Source organism: Salvelinus namaycush, chromosome 11 (assembly GCF_016432855.1).
Source record: "Salvelinus namaycush isolate Seneca chromosome 11, SaNama_1.0, whole genome shotgun sequence".
Classification (NCBI taxonomy): domain Eukaryota; kingdom Metazoa; phylum Chordata; class Actinopteri; order Salmoniformes; family Salmonidae; genus Salvelinus; species Salvelinus namaycush.
The window spans coordinates 33,897,349-33,923,092 of NC_052317.1; the positions used below are offsets into that span (position 1 = coordinate 33,897,349).

The window sequence follows — 25,744 nt, forward strand, 5'->3', positions numbered from 1 at the left end:
CGAGGTGATACAGAGAACTCGTATATACGAAAATTGCATTTACCATTTATCGCTTGAGTTTAATAAAAATACTTAAAGTATATTCGGTGACTCTGAATCACATTTTGTCCTGATACCAGGTTGAATTGACGCAAATCCCTTATACTAGTATTGGCTCCTTCTTTGAAACTAGAGCAATGGAACTTCAAATTGGTGTCTTTTATACACATTTGTCATTAAACTTTTTTTAAAGTGATTTTTTAAACAAGGTCATTGTAGAGATTGTTGTATTAAAATATATCTCTGTCCGAAAGCTGGTAGCGGATTCATACTGACTCAAATCACTTAAAAGAACAATGCTTGCTGCTCATGTGAATACCCTCAGGGTTTTCTTTCTCTGTTTCAATGTTTGCCATGACCACTTTTCCCATGTCAGAGATGAGTGTGTCGCTAACTCAGGTGTTTTTTGCACAATTTGAATGCTGGCCTGAAAATACTTTTGGTGTGTTTATAGTAATGTTTTTGCCATTGAACTCCTAAATTTGGTCTTTATTCAATGGTTACTGATACATGGCTCACATTCACATGTGGGCAGCAGGTAGCATAGAGGTTAAGAGTATTGGCCCGGCAATCAAAAGGTCTCTGATTCGAATCTCCGAGCTGACTAGGTGAAAAATCTGTCGATGTGCCCTTGAGCAAAGCACTTAACCCTAATTGCTCCTGTAAGTCACTCTGGATAAGAGTGTCTGCTAAATTACAAAAATGTAAATTCCATAAACATAGGTTTATGTTTTTTGAGGTGTTGGTTTCTGATTTTTTAGCTAACTTCTAACATCATTTGTTTTGCCACACTGAAATGATCTAAAAATGCTCGCTGTACTTTAGTATACGGCTTAAAACTGAAGCAGATACAGCCATGTTCTTACCACTTGAGGGAGACAGAGTTGTAGTACTAGAGGTCTCTTTTTCAGATGAGCCCTGTATAACACAACACAGATCAAAATACAATAAACACATTAAAACGTCACATCCATATACACATGAATATACTTAATATACACAACAGTACACAAAAACAAAACAAAATCAAATCATTTTAAAAAACCTTCTTCAGTAAAAAGGTGCCCTGTGCCACAAAATGCAAAGTAGATATCTACGTTTATAAACACAGGGTTGATACAGTTATCGTTATTTGTGATCGTAAATATTAATTTGAGTTAAATTGAACATCCTCCCCCTCAAAGAATTATCTTACAGTACATGGGGAGGATTTTTTTTTTTTGTGAAACTTTGAGTTGGACCAGCCCCCAGGAGTATACACTGGAGTTGCTTACCAAGACGACATTGAATGTTCCTGAGTGGTCTAGTTACAGTTTTGACTTCAATCGACTTGAAAGAACTTGGAAGAATTTTTTTAAGAATATAATTTTTTAAATAAATATTCAGGTATGAAAAGCTCTTAAAGATTTACACAAAAACCCTCACAGCTGTAATTGTTGCCAAAGGTGATGCTAACATGTATTCACTCAAGGGGTTGAATACTTATCTAATCAAGATATATTTATGTTTTATTTTTCATTACTAAAAAAATTAAAACATAGAATACTTCTTTCACTTTGACATTACAGAGTATTGTGTGTGGGTCGTTGACAAAAAAATGACAATTTTAATCCCACTTTGGAACATAACAGAATTAGTAAAAAGTCAAGGGGTGTGAATACTTTCTGAAGGCGCTATGTTTGTTGACTGATACAGGCACTGGATTATGAGCTGTATTGTTTGCAGGGCCGTTTCCAGGTATATGCAACATCAGCGGTCGCTTAGGGCCACCAGACCATATGGATGAAAATACCCTCAAATTAAAGCAGTCAGCACTTTAACCTCATCATTGTATAATTTCAAATCCAAAACGCTGGAGTAAAGAGACAAATTAACCAATGTGTCATACCATTACTTTTGGAGTTCACTGTATGCCTCAATGCGATAATTTTTGTGGTTTATTGGGGGTGTGGCTTTCAATTAGTTATTTTTTGGCCATCCATCCCATGAGAGTGAATGTTATTCCAGTTCATCTGCACGTCATTCCAGTGTCCTGCTTGCTATTAATTCTATTTTACGGAGAAGGCCAAGATGGCGTCGCTGTGAGAGGGAGTGTTTTCGCGCTCTTCAAAGCAATATTGAGGGTTAGGTGGTTAACAGTCAAATATTGGCTATTAATATTGAAAGGAACTAACTATAACTTTTTTTATGGACATGGGATAAGTTTGGAGTTAGTTTTTGTCAAGTTGAATGGGAAGAACACGACAGAAAGACAAAAGTAGACGAAATATCCAAGTCTTACAGAAGACGGCTAACATGCTAGCTAGCCACAACGAGGACCAGAGCAGCATGGATACACAAGAAGCCGCGATCTCTAACAAGAGAAAGAACAAAACTGACCAGGATGAAATCCTTGCAACCTCTTTACCTCAGACCCCAAGTAAAAATCCTCCGGTGAAAAAAGTAAAAGACGACATTTCCATGTCGGAACTTTTCTCTGCAATCCAGTCCCTGTCTACTAAACAAGACGCCACGCTCTCCAAAGTGTCCATCATAGAGCGGGCTACAGAAGAAACATCAAAGAAGATAGATAATTTGTCAGAAACTGTCAATCAACTACACAAAATTGTGAGCGAGAACAAGGAAAATATAACGTTCCTAGAGAATGAGCTGAAGAAAATGCAATCCAAAAATAATGAGCTGTGTGAGAATGTAGCTGAACTTCAAAGGTACTCTCGCAGGTGGAATCTGAAAATCCAAGGTGTAAAAGAGGTAGAGGGAGAGTATATTAGAGAAGTAGTTATTAATATCCTGGGGAAAGTGGCACCATGCACCAAAGAGGCTAAGAGACGTGATTGATGTGGTACATCGACTTGGGAAACGAAGATCTGATGGACCCCCTTGTAATATCATCTTGCGCTTAACTATGCGCCATTACAGGGACATCATATGGAAAATGGCCAAGGGGAACAAGTTTCTGGACGAGAAGAAACTCCGCATCAAAGAAGCTCTGATACCGCAGGATCAGGCTGCCAGAGAGAAACTGTGGCCGCTGATACAGAAGGCGCGACAAGAAGGAAAGAAGGCGGGGTTCAAGGGCCCACACGCTTTTATCGAAGGAAGAATGATTACTGGGTAACTCTGTTGACATGAACCAAATTGGAACTGTGAGTACTACCATTAATACAGTTAATGTACTGCCAATAATACATGTACCGTTCGAACTACAACCGATGAACACTTGCCAAAGAAAAGGAAGTAAATATATTTGTTATTCTGTTAACCACCGCTACCTAAACTGAGCGTAGTTTTCCGTCGAGTAATCCTCTCAAGGTTCACCGTTTGTTTTATTGTTCATATTAATACTTGTTATCTAATTTGTGTTTATTTTTTTAAATGCAGGAGTTCGTTTTCAATTCACTCAATATCGTTAGTCTGAATGCTAGGGGTTTGAGAAATCCTACAAAAAGGAAAGCTTTATTTTTATACTGGTAATGCAGATTTTGTCCTTCTTCAGGAAACTCATTCGGTTGAAAGTGATTTGAAATTTTGGAAAGCACAATGGGGAGATATGGCCTATTTCAGTCATGGATCAAATCATTCTGCTGGTGTTTTGACACTTATTCACAAGTTTAAAGGTGACATTCTAGAATCCACATCTTCACAAGACGGCAGATGGGTCATAGTAACTGTTAAACTTGACAATGCTATTTTCATCATCTGTAATGTACACGGACATAACGCACATGCTCCTAATAAAACCCTTTTACCCAATTTACCAGGAAAGTACAGGATTTAAACATCAAATACTCCAGAGGCTTTTCTAATTATTTCAGGGGATTTTAATGAAACACCTGATGCATCTGTTGATCGTTTTCCTCCTAGAACGAGTCAAAACCCTCAAAATAGTAACATTATTACTACATTATGCAAGGATCTCTGTGTTGAGGATGCCTGCCGTTATTTCAATCCGAATGCTAAGGGTTATACCTGGACCAACAAAACTATATCACGTAAATCTAGAATAGATTTATTCCTAATTTCCCCTTTTTTGTTACAATTTGTTATAGATGGTAGATCATCAGTTGGCTCCCTTTTCTGATCATCACTTGATTTCCCTGAATTTACAAGCTACTAAAAAATCAAAAGGCACTCGAGGGTATTGGAAATTAAACAATACACTTCTTAAAGATACTGATCTCATTGAAAACATCAAATCATTAGCTAAAGATATTTTTTGCAAGAAAAGACTTGGGTCATGGAAGTAGATGGGAATTTTTCAAATATAAAGTCAGAGTTGTAGCCATTAAACGCGCCAAAGAGCTGATGCAATTAAAGAACCATAGAGAAAAGGAGATGATGAGCAAGCTTGACAGTTTTCTAAAGAAAGATAATCTATCTGAAGAAGAGGAGTCTGTGTTCAGGTCTTTACAACTAGAATTAGAACAGACTTACACAGATCTGGCAAAGGGTGCCTTTGTAAGGTCAAGAGCAAAATGGATTGAAGAGGGGGAAAGAAACACTAGTTACTTTTTTGCACTTGAAAAGAGAAACTACAAAAGAAAATCTATAACTGCACTCAAAATTAACGATGTTTTATGCAAAGATCCCATTACAATATCATCATTTGTCAATTCCTTTTATGAAAACCTTCACAGCTCTCAATTTCAGGAAGATGGTTGTGAAAGCTACATTTGCCACATTCAGAATTGTGTCCCTGTAATTGAGGATGATTTCCACTCAGTTTGCGATTCACCTGTGTCAATTGGAGAAATTAGAGAGGCTCTGAATTCAATGAAAAAAGGGAAATCACCTGGCCCTGATGGCCTGTCAGTTGAATTCTATAGACAGTTTTGGGAGTTGCTAGAAGACCCGATTTTCAATATGTTTCAAGATTGCATTAAAAATGGGGAAATGGTCTCCACTATGAAACAGGGCCTTATTTCATTGATTCCGAAGCCTGATAAAGACCCTTCTCTCATTGACAATTGGAGACCAATTACTTTATTAAATGTTGATTACAAATTGATTGCTCTGGTTTATGCCAAAAGATTAAAGAAAGGAATAGATACCATTATAAATGAGACTCAAACAGGATTTATGAAGGGCCGTCACATAAGCTCTAACATTCGTTTAGTCTTGGACCTTATAGATTATTCAGATGCAATTGACTCCGATGCGGTTGTCCTATTTCTGGACTTCTGTAAAGCCTTTGACACAATTGAACATGAATTTCTCTTTAGGTCTCTTAAACTTTTTGTATTTGGTGAACATTTTATTAAAGTAATTTGCTTGTTTTACAAAGATATAAATAGTTCTGTGCTACTGAACCTTAATACTTCCAAAAGATTTAGTATCAACAGAAGTGTACGACAGGGATGCCCAATTTCGCCATTTTTATTCATTTTGGTTGTGGAACTTCTATCTCTAGATATTCTGAATGATGCAAATTTGTATGGCTTAACCATTTTTAACAAAGAAATCAAAATTTCCCAACTGGCTGATGATACTACTCTTTTCTTAAGAGACAAAAACCAGGTCGCACATGCCCTTAATGCTATAACGGCATTTTCTATTGCATCAGGATTAATGCTGAATGTTTCTAAATGTGAAATCTTATGTTTATTTGACTCTGATGATAAAGAAATTGAAAATATTCCTGTAAAGGACTGTGTTAAATATTTAGGAATACATCTGTCAAAAAACCACTTAGTCAGACAACATTTGAATTTCTCTCCTAAAATTAAGAGAACTAAAAATATATTTAATAATTGGCTACAAAGAGATCTTTCTATACTTGGGAGAGTACTTCTGTCTAAGGCAGAGGGACTGTCTCGTTTTGTGTACCCCTCATTATCGTTATGTGTAAATCCAGCTACTTGTAAAGAGATCAATAAGACCTTTCTTGACTTCATCTGGAAAAATAAGTCTCACAAACTAAAAAAATCTGTCCTTTCTAACAAAAGAGCTGAAGGCGGTCTAGACGTATTGGATTTTGTTGACATAAATAACACTTTCAAGATAAACTGGCTGAAAAAATGTTTGCTCGATACTGACTCAAAATGGTATTTAATTCCAAATAATGTGTTTAATAAATTGGGAGGTCTTCGATTTTTACTGAAATGTAATTATATTCCTGAAAGATTACCTGCTAAATTGGCTAGGTTTTACCAACAAGCTTTAATGGCCTGGAAAATATGTTTCCTGCACAATTTTTCCCCTCATAAAGCTCTTTTGTGGAATAATTCAGACATTACTGTAAGGAATAAGTCATTGTTCTACCCCAGCTGGCATGAGAGGAATATTGACTTTGTTCTAGATATTTTCGACAACAAGGGTAATATTCTCACATATGAACAATTTATAACAATGAAAGAGTTTCCAATACCTTTCAGAGAGTTTATTTCTGTGATCAAAGCTGTTCCCAGTGGTCTAACTACACTTATGAAAAGTCATCTTAATTTTTGGAATGATCACAAAGTTTATCCAGAACTCAGATTAAAAGGCGTGGGCTTACTTGAGATCTTGTTGTAATAAATATATAAGACAAATTCTTCATTCACAAAACCAACTTACACCGAGAGGAAAGTTTTTCTGGAACATGCTTATTCCTGACATTGTCTGAAAAAATGCATGGTTAAGGCCTTACAAATACTGTATACCAAACAAAGTTAAGGAAGTGCACTTCAAAATTTTACATAATATATATCCATGTAACTCTATGATTTCCAAATTTGTGGCTATTGATGATATCTGCGTTTTCTGTGAAAAAGAAGGTGAGAATCTGTCTCACTTGTTCTTTTAATGTAAATTTGTGTCCGAATTATGGGAAAACCTTGCAAAGTACTTATTTACCATTATGAACACTGCCTATAATTTTAACATAAAATATATATGTTACTATTGCAATGATAACAAAACCACTGAAATGATTGTTAATTTTTTTATTCTTGTTGCCAAATACTTTATACACAAACAAAAATTCCAAAATTCTATACCAAAATTACAAATTTTTCTGATTGAATTTAATTATCTTATTAAAACACTAACCCTAGTGAATAACAACAAGAATAACACCTTCATGAATCATTATAATAAGATATTTTCAGAGTGAATATAATTGCACTTAAATTGTTTATTCTTTGTATTTTATTTTTATTTTTTGTATGTTTGAGCATTGTTAATACCTGTGTTTGGTTTGCTAGACATGTTTGATGTAGCAATGTAAGTAGATTTTTGTATTACGAATAAAATACAGTATTTTTTTTTTTATAATAATAAAAAATAATAATATATATATATATATATATATATATATATATATATATATATATATATATATATAGAAAAAATACATTCTAAACCAATAAAAAAAATAAAAAAAATGTAAATCTATCTGACGGTGTTTGCATGTTTAGGTAAAAACACCCCCCCAAAATGCGTTTTGCTCAATCTGATTGGGTGAGCCTGGCTCCCCAATGGGTGATCTTCCGCACTATATCGCAATTGAAATGTAAGGAAAATGTATCGAGTTGACATATGCAGCGTTTAGGCCTACAAAGAATGCAGTCTCCACAAACGCTGAACATTGTCTTTAAACTTTTATCGTGCTATAGCCCTTAGTAATAATAGCGATAACTCCAGGCATTAGCCGCAGAGGCTACAATCAATCAATAAAGTTTTTGTATCTGGTTTTCAATCAGCATCTGAACAGAAAAGTTGTCCAGCATAACTTGAGTATGTCTAGTTATTTTTACCTGAGTCTAACCTGCTGGTAATGAACCCAATAAAAGTTGAAGGGGAAGCTGTTTCACAACAGGAGGAAGTATACTGTAGGTTTCACCAGAAACACAATGCAACCTATAAAGAATTTAAAGGATACCATGTAACAAATGATGAACTACAGCCAGGAAGGTGTGTCAATTGAACCTGCGTCAGTAACTGGAGCTGATTGTGTTTTTTTTGTTTGTCCCATGACCCCTGTTATGATCACATGCTCTCAGGTGGAACGAATCCAATTGGACTTGATTCAAGTATGCAGACAAAAAGTCCCTTCTTTCTCTCTTCCTCTCTTTCCATGGGCATGACTATGGGTATTACTGTTGACATCAAACCCAGAAAATGTGGAACACAACCAGTAAAACCATGTTTGAAGAATGAAGCATTTAGTGCTTTTAGCTATTATTCTGCTTGATTGTTTGTGTTGTCTATGTTTGCTATAGTTCACATTGGCCAAGACCTGGGTAAACTATACTTTTAATAGAATGAGCTTCGCGATATGCAGGTTAATAATTAAATGTGTGCATTTCATATGAAAATCAGGTAAAGGAAGTGAACCAGACAGTCTTCTGAAAAGAAAACGCTGACTGATCGTCGAGATCAGGATGTGTGCTGACCAACTGGCAGGTGTCTTCACGGACATTTTCAACATGTCCTTGATTGAGTCTGTAATACCAACATGTTTCAAGCAGACCACCATAGTCCCTGTGCCCAAGAACACGAAGGCAACCTGCCTAAATGACTACAGACCCGTAGCACTCACGTCCGTAGCCATCTAGCGCTTTTAAAGGCTGGTAATGGCTCACATCAACACCATTATCCCAGAAACCCTAGACCAACTCCAATTTGCATACCGCCCAAACAGATCCACAGATGATGCTATCTCTATTGCACTCCACACTGCCCTTTCCCACCTGAACAAAAGGAACACCTATGTGAGAATGTTATTCATTGACTACAGCTCAGCGTTCAACACCATAGTGCCCTCAAAGCTCATCACTAAGCTAATAACCCTGGAACTAAACACCTCCCTCTGCAACTGGATCCTGGACTTCCTGACGGGCCTCCCCCAGGTGGTGAGGGTAGGTAGCAACACATCTGCCGCACTGATCCTCAACACTGGACCCCCCTAGGGGTGCGTGCTCAGTCCCCTCCTGTACTCCCTGTTCACCCGCGACTGCATGGCCAGGCACGACTCCAACACCATCATTACGTTTGCAGACGGCACCACAGTGGTAGGCCTGATCACCGACAAGACAGCCTATAGGGAGGAGGTCAGAGACCTGGCCGGGTGGTGCCAGAATAACAACCTATCCCTCAACGTAACCAAGACTAAGGAGCTGATCGTGGAGTACAGGAAAAGGAGGACTGAGCACGCCCCAAATCACATCGACTGGGCGGTAGTGGAGCAGGTCGAGAGCTTCAAGTTCCTTGGTGTCCACATCACCAACAAACTAGAATGGTCCAAACACACCAAGACAGCCGCGAAGAGAGCACGACAAAGCCTATTCCCCCTCGGGAAACTAAAAAGATTTGGCATGGGTCCTCAGATCCTCAAAAATTTCTACAGCTGCACCATCGAGAGCATCCTGACTAGTTACATCACCGCCTGGTATGGCAAGAGCTCGGCATACTACCTACCAAAAAGCGCTACAGAGGGTAGTGTGGCCATCCAGGACCTCTTAACCCGGCAGTGTCAGAGGAAGGCCCTACAAATTGTCAAAGGCTCCAGCCACCCTAGTCAGACTGTTCTCTCTGCTACCGCATGGCAAGCGACACCGGAGATTTGCTAGGTCCAAAAGGCTCCTTAACAGCTTCAGCCCCAAGCCATAAGACTGCTGAACAATTAATCAAATGGCTACCCGGACTATTTGCATTGACACCCACTTTTTTTTTACGCTGCTGCTACTGGCTGTTTATTATTTATGCAGTCACTTTACCCCTACAGACATGTACATATTACCTCAATTACCTCAACTAACCTGTACCCCTGCACCAGTGGAGGCTGGTGACTTGAAAAATTGAGGAGGATGGGAGACCCACGGTATAGGCGCTGAACGCACAGAGATGTCAAAGTGTGTTTCAAAAAATTTGAACCTAAAGCATTTAATAAAGACATGTATAGTACAATATTATGGGGATTGGGAATGAGAGGGCTAGTTACAGTGTTTGGAAGGGATCAAAGCAATGATTGAATGAGGGTATGAGGCATGAGCTGAGGTGTTCAGAGGCTTGACTTCAGTGCAGGATTTGCCTGGGAAGACAAAAAACAATAACACAACACACTACAAAGTTAGACCAAAGAATGAGTTAGTCCAAGCAAAGAGTAAAATCATTGATGTGTAATAATGTAAGTGTGTATGTGATTGACTCTACATAGAGTAATGAGAGAAAATGTGCAGGGGTACTCACAGTGCTTGGAGAGGAAACATGCAATGTGCCAGTGAATGAGCGGGCACATGAGACGTGGCTTCAGTTCATGTCAGGAGAGAGAGTTGACAATGGTAGTAGAGTGGACTGGTCATCACCTCTTAAATCAGGGAACAGCAGGGGACTTAGCTGGAAATACAAATATCAGATATATTCCATTACAGCTGCGCCATCATAGGTTTGAACAAGTTTCTCCGTGAAGTTAAACACAGAGTTGGCATCTCGCCCACTTAATACATCAGAGTAGCCCAAGAAACATTCTTGAATAACGCCCTGATCATCCACATACCTGACTATAACTGACAACTGCAAGCAGACTGGTGGCACCATAGGTCCCAGAGCGGGGGGCAATGTTTACCCCCTGGGAGCCTGAGTTTTTCCTTATCTGTTAACCTAACCAGGAAAACTCGGAACCCTATAAAAAGGTATGACAGTGATTAATCAGTTGTAAAAAGGTTTTATAAGGGCTTTGATGGGGACAGTTTTTCCTAATCAGGTCACATGGTTTAAAAAAACTCCTGGCCCTGTGGGGGATGAAAACCCTGTCAAACTGCAGCTACCTTATACTTGTTCATATTAATGATATTTAGACTAGATTAAGAAAGGGATTTCCTCTACCCAAGCACAGAGAAAACAACTGATAGACAATAGAACTGAGGGCTGAGCTTGCTTTATGAATGTTTGTATCATGCAGTTCTATGCAACTGTAGGCCTTATAGAATTGTTTACTCACATCGGTCATTACTATTATGTTGATTGAATAATTCCAGTTAATCATTTTGGATTGAAAACGTATTGGCAGCCTAGCCAGCCCGATTTGGAATATAAACAAAATGTGATCACATTCACATTTTCTCCTGACACACAAATGGACTATAAATACATAACGTTACCAATTAGTTTACACTGACCAAATGGACAGCAAACATAGGCTGTATGCATCTGCTCATTTTAGTAGCCTACAGTTGATCAGACTGAAAAATTGTCTCGTTTTCATCCCATACATCATGTCAGATCTCTAATGTTTAGGTGTAGCCTAGGCTGGTGCAACGTTTATAGCATGGGTGTTTGCTAGTGTCTGTTCGGAGTGATTATGTGTTTTCATCTTTGCTAAATGAATACCGGAGGAGTGGAAAGCGCACACGAAAAAATGCGCTGCGTCAACTTCTTTTTAATATTTGAATGGATGATGCGATGGAAGCTATCAAATCACTCGGAATTGATTTCGACGTCCCAGAAAAGACAGTCGAAAGTTCGATATGTTCGGCAAGTAAAGCATTGTTACGCGCAATTACCTTGGCAAGCTCATTCTAGTTTCCCTTGTCGGCGGAACTTACCAGCTCGTAGTGTCCTCTGAAAGCAAATTCTTGCATGACAGTTGTGGCTGCTTTGTATGATGTATTGTTGTCTCTACCTTTGTGCTGTTGACTTTGCCCAATAGTGATTGTACCATGTTTTGTCATGCTGCGTTGCTGCCTTGGTATGTTGTTGTCTTAGGTATCTCTTTATGTAGTGTCGTCTCTTGTTGTGATGTGTGTTTTGTCCTATATTTATATTGTATTTATTTTTTAAATCCCAGGCCCCCGTACCCGCAGGAGGCCCTTTGGTAGTCCGTCGTTGTAAATAAGAATTTGTTTTTAACTGACTTGCCTAGTTAAATAAAAGTTAAATACAATGTCCAAAAACGCAGTGGTGTTGATAAGCCGCTTGAGAACATCCCTGTCTCTTCTTGTTGTGTACCGCAGTTTGAATACGCAGACCGTCGTCATGGTCGATGCATCTTTTCCCCAGAAGCTTGAATCTGATGTGGGCATTTATATGCTGCCTGCTGAACGATCGATGTTCTTCGGGTCACTGTACCCACCTTTCGAACAAAGCTTAGACTTTCCAAAAAGCAGGCAAGTCAAGCAATACAGGCGGCTTGATGAACGGCTCCTATACTTTTGATACCAGTTGTTATTGAACGCCCTCACCTTTTCATCCTTGTTCATGAAACTGATCTAAGGCAGAGGTCGACCCTCCATTTTAACTCGCACCGTGTACTCTAGAAAATGAAAAGCGTTCTTCAACAAAAAGTCCACAACATTTTCGGCAGCGTTGGCCATTCTGGCAGAGAAAACTGCACGCTCACAATGGTAGCTAGTTAGCTACTGAAGTTAGCAAGGCAAATTTAAATACGTTGGACTAACTTGACACAAAAATAAAGTTCTAAAACCAAGAAAACAATTTATAATATACTTCAATCGTCTCCTGTAAATTGAAAAAACGAATTTGATTTGAATTTGATTTAAAAAATGCTCAACTATCACTTTTCACTCTTAATCTCTATCCAACAATGTCACCAAACTTCTCAACACATATAACCCCCACAATGCTCTGTGGCACAATCCCAATACAACTCACTAGGTTCGTTTTCTGATCCTAATTCTATGATTGGATGGACAACATGTCAGTTCATACTGCAAAAGTTCTTATTGGTCGGAGGACGTCCTCCGGAAGTGGTCATAATTACCATGTATGTCTATGGAAGGGGGAGGCCTACGAGCCTCCTAGGTTTTGTATTGAAGTCAATGTAGCCAGAGGAGGACAGAAGCTAGCTGTCCTCTGGCTACACCCTGGTGCTACCCTAGACAGTGCTGTTTACATTACTGTAGATCTTCATTGCAAAACAGTGTATTTTAATCAATTATTTGGTGACATATGAATATATTTAAAAAATAATAACTTTAATGTTTCACTATTTTTATGAAATTTCACTGAGGAGAATGGTCCTCCCCTTCCTACTCTGAGGAGCCTCCACTGCCCCGCACATTGACTCGGTACCCCCTGTATATAGCCTCGTAATTGTTATTTTGTGTTACTTTCTTTTTACTTTAGTTTGTGTAGTAAATATTTTCTTAACTCTTATTTTTCTTAAAACTGCATTGTTAGTTAAGGGCTTGTAAGTAAGCATTTCACTGTAATGTCTAACACCTGTTGTATTTAGCACATGTGACAAACAACATTTTATTTGACTTGATTATCAGACCGTTTTTTAAATTTTTTAATCGCAGATTATTTCCTTCTGTGTGTGATTTCACAATAACTCATTGTTATACCATCCAAGCCTAATGGAGAGGATGCATGTCTGTATCTATCAATATAGGGTTGGTCAGTTGAAGAATTTAATTGACATCAGTATTTAGCCCACTAGTTCTCTATGTCTGCTTACACCATTTATACCAATAATTGGTCTTTTGACCAATTGCATCAAAATCTTTTGCCAATAATTGGTCTTTTGACCAATCAGACCAGATCTTTTGTCAACAATTGGTCTAGACCAGTGGTTCTCAAACCTTGACCTTTGCCTTAGCACTACACAGCTGATTCAAATCACCAAAGCTTGATGATGAGTTGATGATTTGAATAAGTTGTGTAGTGCTAAGGAAAAATACATAATGTCCACCCCTTTGGGTCCATAGGACCAGGATTGAGAACCACTGGTCTAGTCTAAATAGTTTCCTTCTTGTAAATACACAATGTGACAGGGCAAATGAGGAACTGAATTTCTGCATTCATACGTACATACATTATTATTCCATTGTGTGGTAACTCACCTCTACCGGTAATCCAAGCCCTGCCTCCTTCCATATGAACATGTAGATAAGGAGTAAAAAACATATTACAGAATTTAGAAAGTATTAATCCTGCTGAGACAGTGTATTGGCTAAAGGATAGGCTTACTAAGTACAGGACCAAGTAAGTCTTGTATTTGTATTTAAGAATACTCTGCATTTAGATTTAAAATATTTGGTTGATGGCTTCTTAAAATATGAAATTTATTTCTCTATCAGAAAAGATAAATGATAACAATTAGTGTTTTTAAAGTTATGTAAAAGAAAAATATATATATATATTTCTGACAATTGTTCTATTTTCTCCACCATTTACCATGTTCCCATGTAGGAATGAACAGAGGACTTCTCTTTGTGGTCTCTATGGTGATGGGCTGCCTGGCACCAGGTGTTAGTGGAAACGGACATCTCTCGTTTGCCAATAATACGGAGGTAAGGTTCTCAATCTACTCTTTCCAGCAACAACTTTATGGACCAGGGGCCGGATTCACAAAACATTACTTACGAAAAAACTTAAGAAGCTGCTTAAGACAAAAAATAAGAAGTTCATAAGATAGTTCGTAAATGCAATTCCTCAAAATGTTCTTGGGAATTCGTCGTTTTCTTAGAAACTTCGTAAATATCTTTCTTAAGAACTTCGTAAATATCGTCTTATGTGGCATTGACATTAGTGACGTGCTTGAAACTAATAAATAATCCTATGTGACAGGAATGATAGGATTTGGCCCACTATAATAGTGTTGATGTTTACATTTTCTAACATTTTTTTTTGTTGCTTTATGTCTCGAGAATAAAAAATGTTTTAGTTGGCTCGCGAACCCTTAATACACGCATACAAAAAAACTTTATTTTTCACACATTATAGCAAGACTATCGTTAGCTACTGTACATCAACATAAAAAATAGATAACCAAGGAAAGCGTAATAAAAACTTCAGCAAACGAGCTTGAAGTGATGGTGGAGGAAATAGCAGCCTGGAAAAGGTTGCTGTTGGGGAGACTTGATAACTGCGGGGTCACTGCAGACAAAAAAAGACAAAAAAAAAGAGAGGATGGGCGAGAGTCGCGGAGTCTGTCTATGCTGTCGGGGGTATGGCAAAGGACAGTGACGCCGTAAAAAAGAAGTGGTCCGACATCAAGTCGGCTGCTAAGAAGAAGGGAGCTGAGAGACCATTAATGTGCACCAGCTGGAGGAGAAGGTGGTAGAGGGACTGCGCAACCGGTTAGTTCGGTAGCTACCTTCGCTAGCCAAAGCGTCCCGACATTATAGCCAACAACATAGCTAACGACGTTAACGTTAGCTAAGTTAGCCAAGTTCTTTGCAAATTGACGAGATAACGCTAGCTATTTAAAACGTATAGAATATTGTAATATATTGTTAATTACTAGCTAGCTAGATAATGCACGTATAATTTGTCTTCTTGCTGTATTTAAATACCCGGTTGCCAGCTGTATCTGTGGTGCAAGAAAACTTTCATGTTTACAAAATTATCTAGTCGTCTCAAGACAAGGGTTTAGCTGTCCTAAAGTTCAGTACATTTCAAATAAGAAATCCTAAAGCATTATTTTCAAGAATCCCATTTCTTAACTTTTTTCTTAGGAAGAAACTTAGGAAGAACATTTCCAATAACTTTATTGAGGAATAGCAACTTTGCTTAACTTTCTTCTTAAGTCTGTAGTTAAGGAAAAAATGGCAGTTAAGAAGAAATTTCTTTACAAAATTTTGTGAATCCGGCCCCAGCTCCTAACTTAAAGTCATAGTTCACTCCCAAATCAAAGTTAGTCAGATGATTTTAGAAGTCAAAGTGGTATGATGTCAATGAGTCAACAGCCCACAAATTTAGATTGTGAAATTAACTTGTGTGTGTGCATAACTTGAACTAGATTTGCTGTGTGTGGTTTGACAGGTGCATATCACACGGACAGGCTGTGGATTGATTAAGCTGTGTGTAGAGACCCCAGAACAATGTGATCCTACAGGAAAAACAAGCTGCCTCTTCGCTTCCATAGTCACCACCGCCCCCTCTTCTCCTAATGGAGTAGACCTGTTAGTTGAGCTCCTTGGGGACTCCAGTGGATACATTGCTCTAGGACTGACTGCCAACGAGACAGAGGTAACACATGCGCACACACAACCAGAAAAACAAGATGAACCCAGAACCACATAATTATCACTTTTTGGACTTCTTCCCAAAGACAAGACATTAAGGGACCTTTCGTTGGACATTAAATTGCTGTTGTAGTAGAGGTAATGATGATTGTCTGTAACCCATGCTCTCCCTCTCTTCTATGAATAGGGAACGTCTATGGTTTTTATCTGTGCCCAGAACAGAAATGGCAGTTTCTTCTTCCGCTCTGCCCAGCGCAACAACCCCAACAACACAATTTCTCTGACACAAAGGGTGAAGAGGCTTTCATCATCAAATCAATTGACACTATTGAAGTTGGTTATTTACTGTAGGCAAATGTAACACTTTTTTTTGTGTTCCCAGATTGTGAAAAACATCACTGGCTCAGTCAATGGGACTGTCATCCAGTGTAAATTTAGCGTGCCAGCGGTTAATGCAACAACCAGGACCAGTCACGTCACCACCTTCACCACCTTCCTCGCTGTGGGAAATGTCACAAACAGTAAGTGTGTTGACCTGATATTGGAACCAGGCACAGACACACCCTCTCTCACTGTAATAATTTTATCTTCTAAACATCTGCCTTCTGCTTCATCCCTACTTATTCAGGTATGGGTATTGGTGACATCAACATACGCTTGACCAATAAGCCGTTGAACCTGGCTGACCCTACCAGCAACGTTGCAACAACGTCAGTCCCAACAACAGCAGTCCCAACAACAGCAGGCAGCAGCGCACTCGCATCGCAAGGTAAGCAAGTCAGGCTTGAGCTAGAAGTTGCCCTTAATCAACCATAGATCTGCTGTGGCCATGTCTATTCTAGTGCTTCCCATGTTCTGTCGGGTCCATAACATCCAGTCAATCCACCCTTCCCTTTCAGCTGTGATTGTCCTGCTCAGTGTGCTGATGTATCGTCTTTCCTGAAGAGAACCTGAAGGTTAGCCAGCTTCAACACCAATGGAAAGATAACCCTTTTACCCTAAATATTTGAAGGAAAATTGACTCAGTATCTCAGATGAATTACTGTTAATGTGGGATCTTGGTAATTTAAATGTGTGTGAAAGGGAACAATTAGAAAGTACGTATGCTACAGTAAAATGAATTAATTGGTTGATAATGTACAGTTGAAGTCAGAAGTCTACATACACCTTAGCCAAATACATTTAAAATACGCCTTAGGTCAATTAGGATCACCACTTTATTTTAAGAATGTGAAATGTCAGAGTAATAGGAGTTTCAGAGGACATTTCTCCAAAAAGTACGATCTTTGTCCCCATGTGCAGTTGCAAACCGTAGTCTGGCTTTTTTGGAGCAGTGGCTTCTTCCTTGGCGAGCGGCATAGGACTCATTTTTACTGTGGATACTTTTGTACCTGTTTCCTCCAGCATCTTCACATGGTCTTTGCTGCTGTTCTGGGATTGATTTGCACTTTTCTCAAAGTACATTCATCTCTAGGAGACAGAACGCATCTCTTACCTGAGCGGTCCCATGATGTTTATACTTGCACTGATGAACGTGGTACCTTCAGGCATTTGGAAATTGCTCCCAAAGGATGAATTGGACATGGTCTACAATTTTTATTTCTGAGGTCTTGGCTGATTTTCCCATGTCAAGCAGAGGCACTGAGTTTGAACATAGGCTAATTGAAGTTGTACTTCAAGGCCTATCAAAAGCCAAAGACAAAGTTCCTGGAATTTTGCAAGCTGTTTAAAGGCAGTCAACTTAGTGTATGTAAACAACTGTTTGAAAAATGACTTGTTATTCACAATGTAGATGTCCTAACCAACTTGCCAAAACTATAGTTTGTCAACAAGAAATGTGGAGTGGTTGAAAAATGAGTTAATGACTCCAACCACAATTCTGATAAGTAAATACTGTGCCAATTTTGTATTTGTGGATCCTTTAATAAATAGTTATACCCTCCTTCCTCTGGTTAATTTCATACAATACTCAAAGTTGAGGCATTTTGTAGCCAAAAACATGCCATCGTCTCCAATAGATGCATATTATTGGATTTCAAGGAGAGGACCATGGTTTGATAAGCTGTTTCCATGACAATTGTGTACCTACTACATGGCTGGTTGGGTCTAAGTATGATAAAGCACATGAGTGGCCTGTTCTCAGTCATCTGACAACCAAAGTTCCCTCTGTTGGGTAACATCTCCAGATAGTGGTGATCCACAGTACACGTAATGCTTTCATCTGAAAACCTGCCTCAATTCAATAAAAAGCATTAATCAGAGTATTTAATTGCAATTTATTATTACAGTACAACTTAGTATAAAAATAATGACATGAATATAAGGAAGATACATACTCAGGTGGGCCCAAAAATCAAGTTTCTTCAAACCTGTCATCTCTTGATTGCCAATGTGATTTCACTTGTGGCTCAGGTCAGAATAAATGGCCATTTCTGCTCTCGGCTGGTCAAAAAAAAGGAACAGCAGCACAGCAAATCACCTATTACTGCTCGCTACCTACAGCTAGTTCCAATGTAATTGACTGCAGGACAATGCTAGATGTGTAACAATGATAGGAGGGGGCTGAAATTGCACCAAGAAAAAATATACCTGTGGTAGTGGGGGCAGGTGAGTGTGTGACATTTCATAGTGTGGGAATTAAAATAGGAGTCGGAGGTCCCACTGGAAGTTGTGTGGATGTATTTGTCTGTACAAGTGTGCATCCGTCTGTCTATGAGTCCTCATCTCCGTTGACACTGTCACCATCGTCTCCATCCACATGCTCTCCTTCCTCCTCTTCATCATCATCATCCCTTTCTTGACTCTTTACCTGAGACCAACGATTACGTGGTGAGTACAAACAATCCAATAAGCATAAATACACCACCCTTCATCTTTTGCAGCATCATGACATTTCTCCCCCTCCATCTCACCTCCTCTTCTAGCAGGTCCCCCTCCTCCTCAGAGTCGTTGAGCTCCTGGTTCTCCCTCTCCCTCTTGATGCTCTCCTCCTTCTTGTTGCTGGAATGCTGCAGTGAGGACACCACTCCAGGTTCAGGCTTGGTACCTTTCCCATCTGCCCAGAGAAACAGGTCAAACCAGACAGATAAAATGGCGTCAAAGATGAAATCCATCATCTGTGTATACAAGTCTGCTGAATACGGAGATACATAAACAGTACAAATCAGCTCATGAATGTGTTTAAACTTTGAACAACACATGGTTCAGGTGACCCTCCTGCACCCTACCTGACTTCTTGCCGTGGTCCTTCTCCATGCGGCCTAGGCTCTCCAGCAGGTAGTCTACTTTGTGTTTAATCAGCGTCAGCTCCTTCTTGATGGTCTGCAGGTCATCTGTTTTCACTGAGAGGAAACGGGAAGAGATAAAGGTTTGAGCTTTTTTGAACACACTGCCTAATGAAGCTGTTTGACAAGTGTCATTAGCCACGTGATTCATCATAAGCATTGACAGCATGTACTGCACCAGGGTGCTATAACTCTGCTAGCCTGCAAGTGTATTACGAGTAATATGTCAGTTGAGTGGTTAGCGCAGAGGGCTGGGTACTAACTTGTTCTTGAGGATGCTCTCTGGCTGCTCTTGGAGGAGAAACTGGCCTTGGTGCGGCGGCTACCCCCTCCAGTCATGCTGACCCGCGGGCGCTTGGATGGGATCACTGCTCGGGACAGGGGTGGGGGAGGAGGAGGGGGCACGCGGGACGGGTACGAGTACACTCTGAGAATAGAGTAATTAATGAACCAACTTTATTTCATTTACTCTAATTCCTCTTGCATATTAAGTTTATTTAACTAGAGCTAAAAGAACAGGATGTGGGAACAGACAAAGCACTGGACTCACCGGTCATAGTAATCTCTCTGGAAGTCGTAGTCCAGATCAAATGTGGGACTGCTGTGGGGTGAAGAAAATTGCTTGTCAAAAAAAGATACATTGTATGCAGTGGAGAAGAGGAAGATTTGGAGAGGAAAGACAGCATGTTCACATTTTAATATTAGGTATTTAAAAACGTGGTTCTTTACATTGAATCAGACCTGTACATGTCTCCCGCAGAGCGCTTTGTGGTCTTTGACCTGTGGGGTTTGGGTTCTCCGGCCAAGTTAATGTCTGAGGAAGAGAGGACAGAGTCAGTCTTGGAAATACAATCTTTATCCATATTCAGTAGTCACAAAGAGCCACCTTTAAAAACAGTTATCCTCCAAGCAGGCAAGATACTGTACCCTAAAATGTCAGTTTTGCTCATTACCCAAAGAACCCTGAGGCCAATTTGAGGCATTGCACACCAGCCCCAGAAGCTGGCTTTAGTTCTTACCCAGCACCTGTCCCACGATCATGCGTCCGTCCTCACCACCTACGGCAGCCCGGGCACATCTCTCGTTGACGAACTGGACGAAGGCAAAGCCCTTGTGCACAGAACAGCCCACAATCTTGCCATACTTGCTGAAGATGGCCTCCACGTCAGTCTTGGTGACCAGTAGCGTGTTGAGGTTTCCGATGAAGACCCGGGAGTTGAGCGAGCGAGGGTCCGTCTTGTTGGTCACGTTGCTGGCCATCAGGGCGCTGGTGGTGGGGGACCGACTGGTGGAGAGGCAGATGAAACCACAATTATCAACTGTGTCACTGCAAGATAACACTACTCAACCATCTTTTTATATAAATAACCGAGTGCCAGGGAATGTTCCTCATGAACACTGTTGTTGACCTTATTCAGATCCTATCACCTCCACCAATTATGTTTTGTGATTGTGTAGCATCTTAAAAAGCCTTCAGATGTCCATGTGTTGGTGGTACATATACTCATATCTAGTCTGATGCAAATCCAGAAGGTCCTACTGTAAACAAGACCATGAATAAGCAAAGACAACACTCATCACAATATATAAAAACACCATAACGTCATACTTGTGGCTGTACAGGAGCTGCATATCACATTTCAATTGATAGACAAACCAAAACTCACTCAATACAATTTATATTTTTTACGAATAAATGGATGCACACGAGTGTCCACTGACTGTTCAGACATATTAGAATGGTGTGGAGGGGGAAATATGCATGTTGCAATCCACCTTTGGCAGGTTTTGTAGCATGGTTTGTTTTATATTGCCTGAATTGCTAATCTAGGCAGGGGTCACAGTTAACAAGCGTCTAAGAGTAGGAAATAGATGGCACGCAACAGGACCAGGCTACTATTTAGCGCTTTAAGCCTACGGGCAGGGAAAGGCACATGTGTACAAATGAGGAATTTGGTGCTCAATATTAGTGGCACGTGGTATTTTGTGGAAGGCTAAGCACAGGGGGTTGGGCACAATTGGACATTGAAGAGAGAATCTCAATGGCACCGCATACAACCAGTGTCAAAAAAGTAAGCATTAATAACAACCGATGGGTGTTAAATAACCATCACTCACTCCATAGCGTCTGTGTGCACGGCGGTCGTCTGTCAGTTCTTTGACACTGAGGGCAAGGCCAGTGTGTGCGGGCAGGTGTCTTGGGTGCTCTCAGCATAAACTACAACTCCAGCAGCACCCTCAGAATGCAGAACTTCACCCCACGATTTATACTGAGGCGGGCGACAGAACACACCTGTGACATTGTACAGGGTTATTAGTCTTACCTGGTTGGGTTTTGTACATAATTCAGTTGTCAAAGAGGAAAAACAGGGTTATTGGCATCCTATAGAGGACAAATGATGTGTAAGACTAGGAGCAGCCTAGCCAATCAGAGATACAATATGCTTCAAGTACTTGTAGTTGCACATTATGCAAATGTATCAATGTTGATAGATTGTGTTATTACGGTTCAGACATCCATTACAGGGATAAGTCGTAGTAGGTAATGTGGTAATCACTGACAAGCCTTTTCAGATTTACTGTAAGAGTAGTCATTTGTGATGTACACAGGGAAATAACATTGGGATGTTGTTTTGCATGAACATAGTTACTGAAAGGTAATACTTTGCCTGCTTTGAGGACTTCACAATCAGTGTATGTTCTGCACAGGGGCAACAAGAACACTCAAGCTGCTTATGGGCCTACAGCAGTACCGCATGGGGTGGTGTGTGGGAGGCAGGAGCTGTGCACTGCAGAGTTGAATGTCCCAACTCCCTTATTTTATAGAACTCAAGTGTGCAGATATGATACAAGTGAAAATAAAAGACAGTGTACTAGGCATGCTCCACAGATGAGATCAGACCAAACTAAAACTTGATTATTAGCAGCCTAATGATGAGTGACATCTAACAAGCTAATCAATCAGTACTGGGGTCTCTGGCAGGGAGGGGCCTGAGGCACAGCACTACAACTCTGAACATTCATAATTCACCACCTGACTTACAAAGTAAATGCTAGTAGCTAGAATCGCTTTTGAATGAAACTTACTAATATCTTTAACACTATTGTTTAGTGTAAGATGCACCTTGATTAAATCAGGTTCATTAAAGACTAGACAATTTTACCAGCCCACACCTTGCCAAGGCAGCCTGAATAACCTCAATCTTCACCATCTACTTAACTAGTAGTCAAAGACTACAGTATATATATTAGATAAACCTACCTAGTTTTATATTGCTTTTGGGTCTAGCAAAGAGACTGAGCAAGGACAAAGTACATAACTGCATCATTCATAAAGTAACTTTTAATTAGTGTAACAAAAATAGCAAATGTCCTTGTGTCGTCGGTCACATTAATTCTACGGTTATGAACCTAAAATAAAGTTAATCTATTCGCTAACGTAATGTTGTGAAAAACAATGGACAATCAACATTTCTTGCAGAAAAAAAACATTCCCGCAAAAATAGCGTTCCTGTCCCAGTCGGACTCCAAAACCAGCTAATCACAAAAATAAAATAAAAACACCACAAGCCAAAATGTGCAACATGGAATATAGATATAACAAAAAAACGGCCAAAATTGCAATAAATTCAACAAGGTTAGCACGCTAGAGATACAATCCACAAGGTTAGCTAGTTAGCTTACATGCTAACCAACCAGCAAAGTTAACACATTGAACTGCAGCCGTTTTGTAGTCATCGTCCACAAAGAAAGCCGTCTTCGCAGTTATTGTCTTAAAAAGCTTGGCTTATACAACTCAGTTTGCAAAAACTGTATTAAAAAATAATGGGATCCTGCTAGCTAGGATGTTGTTGGGCCAACTTGCCATCTACCTAGCTTTAAGAAATTGAACCATAATGAGTTAGCTAGCCGCTCGCGCAAATAGAAAAATACATAGCGTTAAAAAAGAAAACTCCAAAGATACTGCAAAGTCAGAGGAAAAAAATTAAAACAGCCTTGAATAAAAATACTCACCGGGAGCTTAAAGATTTAAATGGCTTATATTTCAGCTAAATCGGTCACTAGTGCTAGTACTACGATCGTCTTCTTGCGGCTAAAATAAGCTGTTTTTAACCCTGCACGAAATGGCGCAGCACCCAACAAAGGGGAGGTAGCCAAGACTACTTCTTCTACTTCTTCGGTATAATGGCGTTCGCACATTTTGTTAATGCATGCTGCCACCTACTGTGCGGTAGTGTGTATTGAATCACCTTACATTTTGTGATGCAAAAAGGTAAAACTTGCACCACCAACTAACCATACACATATATGTCACTATTTAATAAATAAAATAATCACTAGCCCATTCCACTACTTTCCCCCTAACTGATTCTACACCAGCCTACACATTGTAACTCTTCTGCAGTAAAACTTCCGATATGCCCAAGTACTTCTCTGCAGCTGCCACCACAACATCTATTTTCTATGATTTACGTTACATTTCTGCAGTACAGACCATTGCAATGAATGCAAAAGTAAGAATCTTACTTAAGCACAAATTTGTAACAATCTGTATTGGCCTAGGCCTACAACTCACCCTTGACCCATCATCCTCTACTCTCGTCACTGCCTCAGACCCTGGCAATCTCAACCTCTCGCACAGGACACCCCCACAATTGACACACAGTTTTTCCACTGATACTACACATTCCTTTGTCCCATGCCCTCCTGCACACATCTCGGAATCTCCCTCCTACACACTTCTGCAACATTACCATAAACTAGTCATCTGAAAATCTTAGTGGGTTCGGCACAAATGCTCTCACTGGATAACTGACATATCCTAACATGACTTTATCTGGTAAAGACTGCTTCAAAACTCAAAAGGACAGTGTAAAATATGGGTTGTTTATGAATTCGAAGGACCAATAAAAAAGGATAGAAAAAACATAGGTGCTGGATTTTACGCCGGTAGCAACCACCACAAGGTGTCCGTTCAGAACACGAGGAAGCAGTTGTTCCAGTTCAAGGATTTAATGAAGATCCACACACACACATACAACACCACTCTCTCTCTGATACTAATTGTGGTTCTGTAATAAAAAGAGGAGAACTTAGGCATATATTTTCCATGCTGTGCCATAGCCTATTTCACCACATTCTTTTGGAGAGATTGGAAACCCAAATTGGTCTACACGGACAAGTTCTGGCCTGGTTTAGATCTTATCTGTCGGAAAGATATCAGTTTGTCTCTGTGAATGGTTTGTCCTCAGACAAATCAACTGTACATTTCGGTGTTCCTCAAGGTTCCGTTTTAGGACCACTATTGTTTTCACTATATATTTGACCTCTTGCGGATGTCATTCGAAAACATAATGTTAACTTTCACTGCTATGCGGATGACACACAGCTGTACATTTCAATGAAACATGGTGAAGCCCCAAAATTGCCCTCGCTAGAAGCCTGTGTTTCAGACATAAGGAAGTGGATGGCTGAAAACTCGGACAAAACAGAGATGCTTGTTCTAGGTCCCAAGAAACAAAGAGATCTTCTGTTAAATCTGACAATTAATCTTGATGGTTGTAAAGTCGTCTCAAATAAAGCTGTGAAGGACCTCGGCGTTACTCTGGATCCTGATCTCTCTTTTGACGAACATATCAAGACTGTTTCAAGGACAGCTTTTTTCCATCTACGTAACATTGCAAAAATCAGAAATTTTCTGTCCAAAAATGATGCAGAAAAATTAATCCATGTTTTTGTTACTTCTAGGTTAGACTACTGCAATGCTCTACTTTCCGGCTACCCGGATAAAGCACTAAATAAACTTCAGTTAGTGCTAAATACGGCTGCTAGAATCCTGACTAGAACCAAAATATTTGATCATATTACTCCAGTGCTAGCCTCCCTACACTGGCTTCCTGTTAAGGCAAGGGTTGATTTCAAGGTTTTACTGTTAACCTACAAAGCGTTACATGGGCTTGCTCCTACCTATCTTTCCGAGTTGGTCCTGCCGTACATACCTACACGTACGCTACGGTCACAAGACGCAGGCCTCCTAATTGTCCCTAGAATTTCTAAGCAAACAGCTGGAAGCAGGGCTTTCTCCTATAGATCTCCATTTTTATGGAATGGTCTGCCTACCCATGTGAGAGACGCAGACTCGGTCTCAACCTTTAATTCTTTATTGAAGACTCATCTCTTCAGTAGGTCCTATGATTGAGTGTAGTCTGGCCCAGGAGTGTGAAGGTGAACGGAAAGGCTCTGGAGCAACGAAGCGCCCTTGCTGTCTCTGCCTGGCCGGTTCCCCTCTCTCCACTGGGATTCTCTGCCTCTAACCCTATTACAGGGGCTGAGTCACTGGCTTACTGGTGCTCTTTCATGCCGTCCCTAGGAGGGGTGCGTCACTTGAGTGGGTTGAGTCACTGACGTGATCTTCCTGTCTGGGTTGGCGCCCCCCCTTGGGTTGTGCCGTGGCGGAGATCTTTGTGGGCTATACTCGGCCTTGTCTCAGGATGGTAAGTTGGTGGTTGA

At 40.0% G+C, this 25,744-nt stretch overlaps 2 protein-coding genes across 5 annotated transcripts; one reads left to right on the top strand and one right to left on the bottom strand.

Annotated features, from left to right (window-relative positions):
• Positions 1-2,114: 2,114 nt before the first annotated feature.
• Positions 2,115-17,176, top strand: LOC120056078 (putative ferric-chelate reductase 1). The gene is made up of 7 exons (XM_039004229.1): positions 2,115-3,185; positions 14,173-14,273; positions 15,748-15,954; positions 16,138-16,242; positions 16,333-16,471; positions 16,579-16,719; positions 16,850-17,176. The coding sequence occupies exons 2-7, from the start codon at positions 14,175-14,177 to the stop codon at positions 16,891-16,893; spliced, it is 735 nt and encodes a 244-aa protein (XP_038860157.1). The 5' UTR covers positions 2,115-3,185; positions 14,173-14,174; the 3' UTR covers positions 16,894-17,176.
• A 1,030-nt stretch (positions 17,177-18,206) lies between these two features.
• Positions 18,207-24,331, bottom strand: LOC120056080 (heterogeneous nuclear ribonucleoprotein C-like). 4 transcript variants are annotated; one of them, XR_005477740.1, is made up of 9 exons: positions 21,353-23,179; positions 20,254-20,519; positions 19,964-20,048; positions 19,785-19,835; positions 19,498-19,661; positions 19,178-19,291; positions 18,863-19,005; positions 18,540-18,759; positions 18,207-18,392 (listed from the first exon to the last, which is right to left on the bottom strand). XR_005477740.1 is itself a non-coding variant. In XM_039004232.1 (9 exons), the coding sequence occupies exons 2-9, from the start codon at positions 21,355-21,357 to the stop codon at positions 18,661-18,663; spliced, it is 927 nt and encodes a 308-aa protein (XP_038860160.1). In that variant the 5' UTR covers positions 21,358-21,504; positions 23,249-24,331; the 3' UTR covers positions 18,207-18,660. The 4 variants fall into 4 exon arrangements, 3 of the variants coding, with proteins under 3 accessions (XP_038860160.1, XP_038860162.1, XP_038860161.1); XM_039004232.1 differs by adding an exon at positions 23,249-24,331 and having other exon boundaries at positions 18,207-18,759; positions 21,353-21,504; XM_039004234.1 differs by lacking the exon at positions 21,353-23,179 and adding an exon at positions 23,249-24,239 and having other exon boundaries at positions 18,207-18,759.
• Between the last annotated feature and the right edge of the window lie 1,413 nt (positions 24,332-25,744).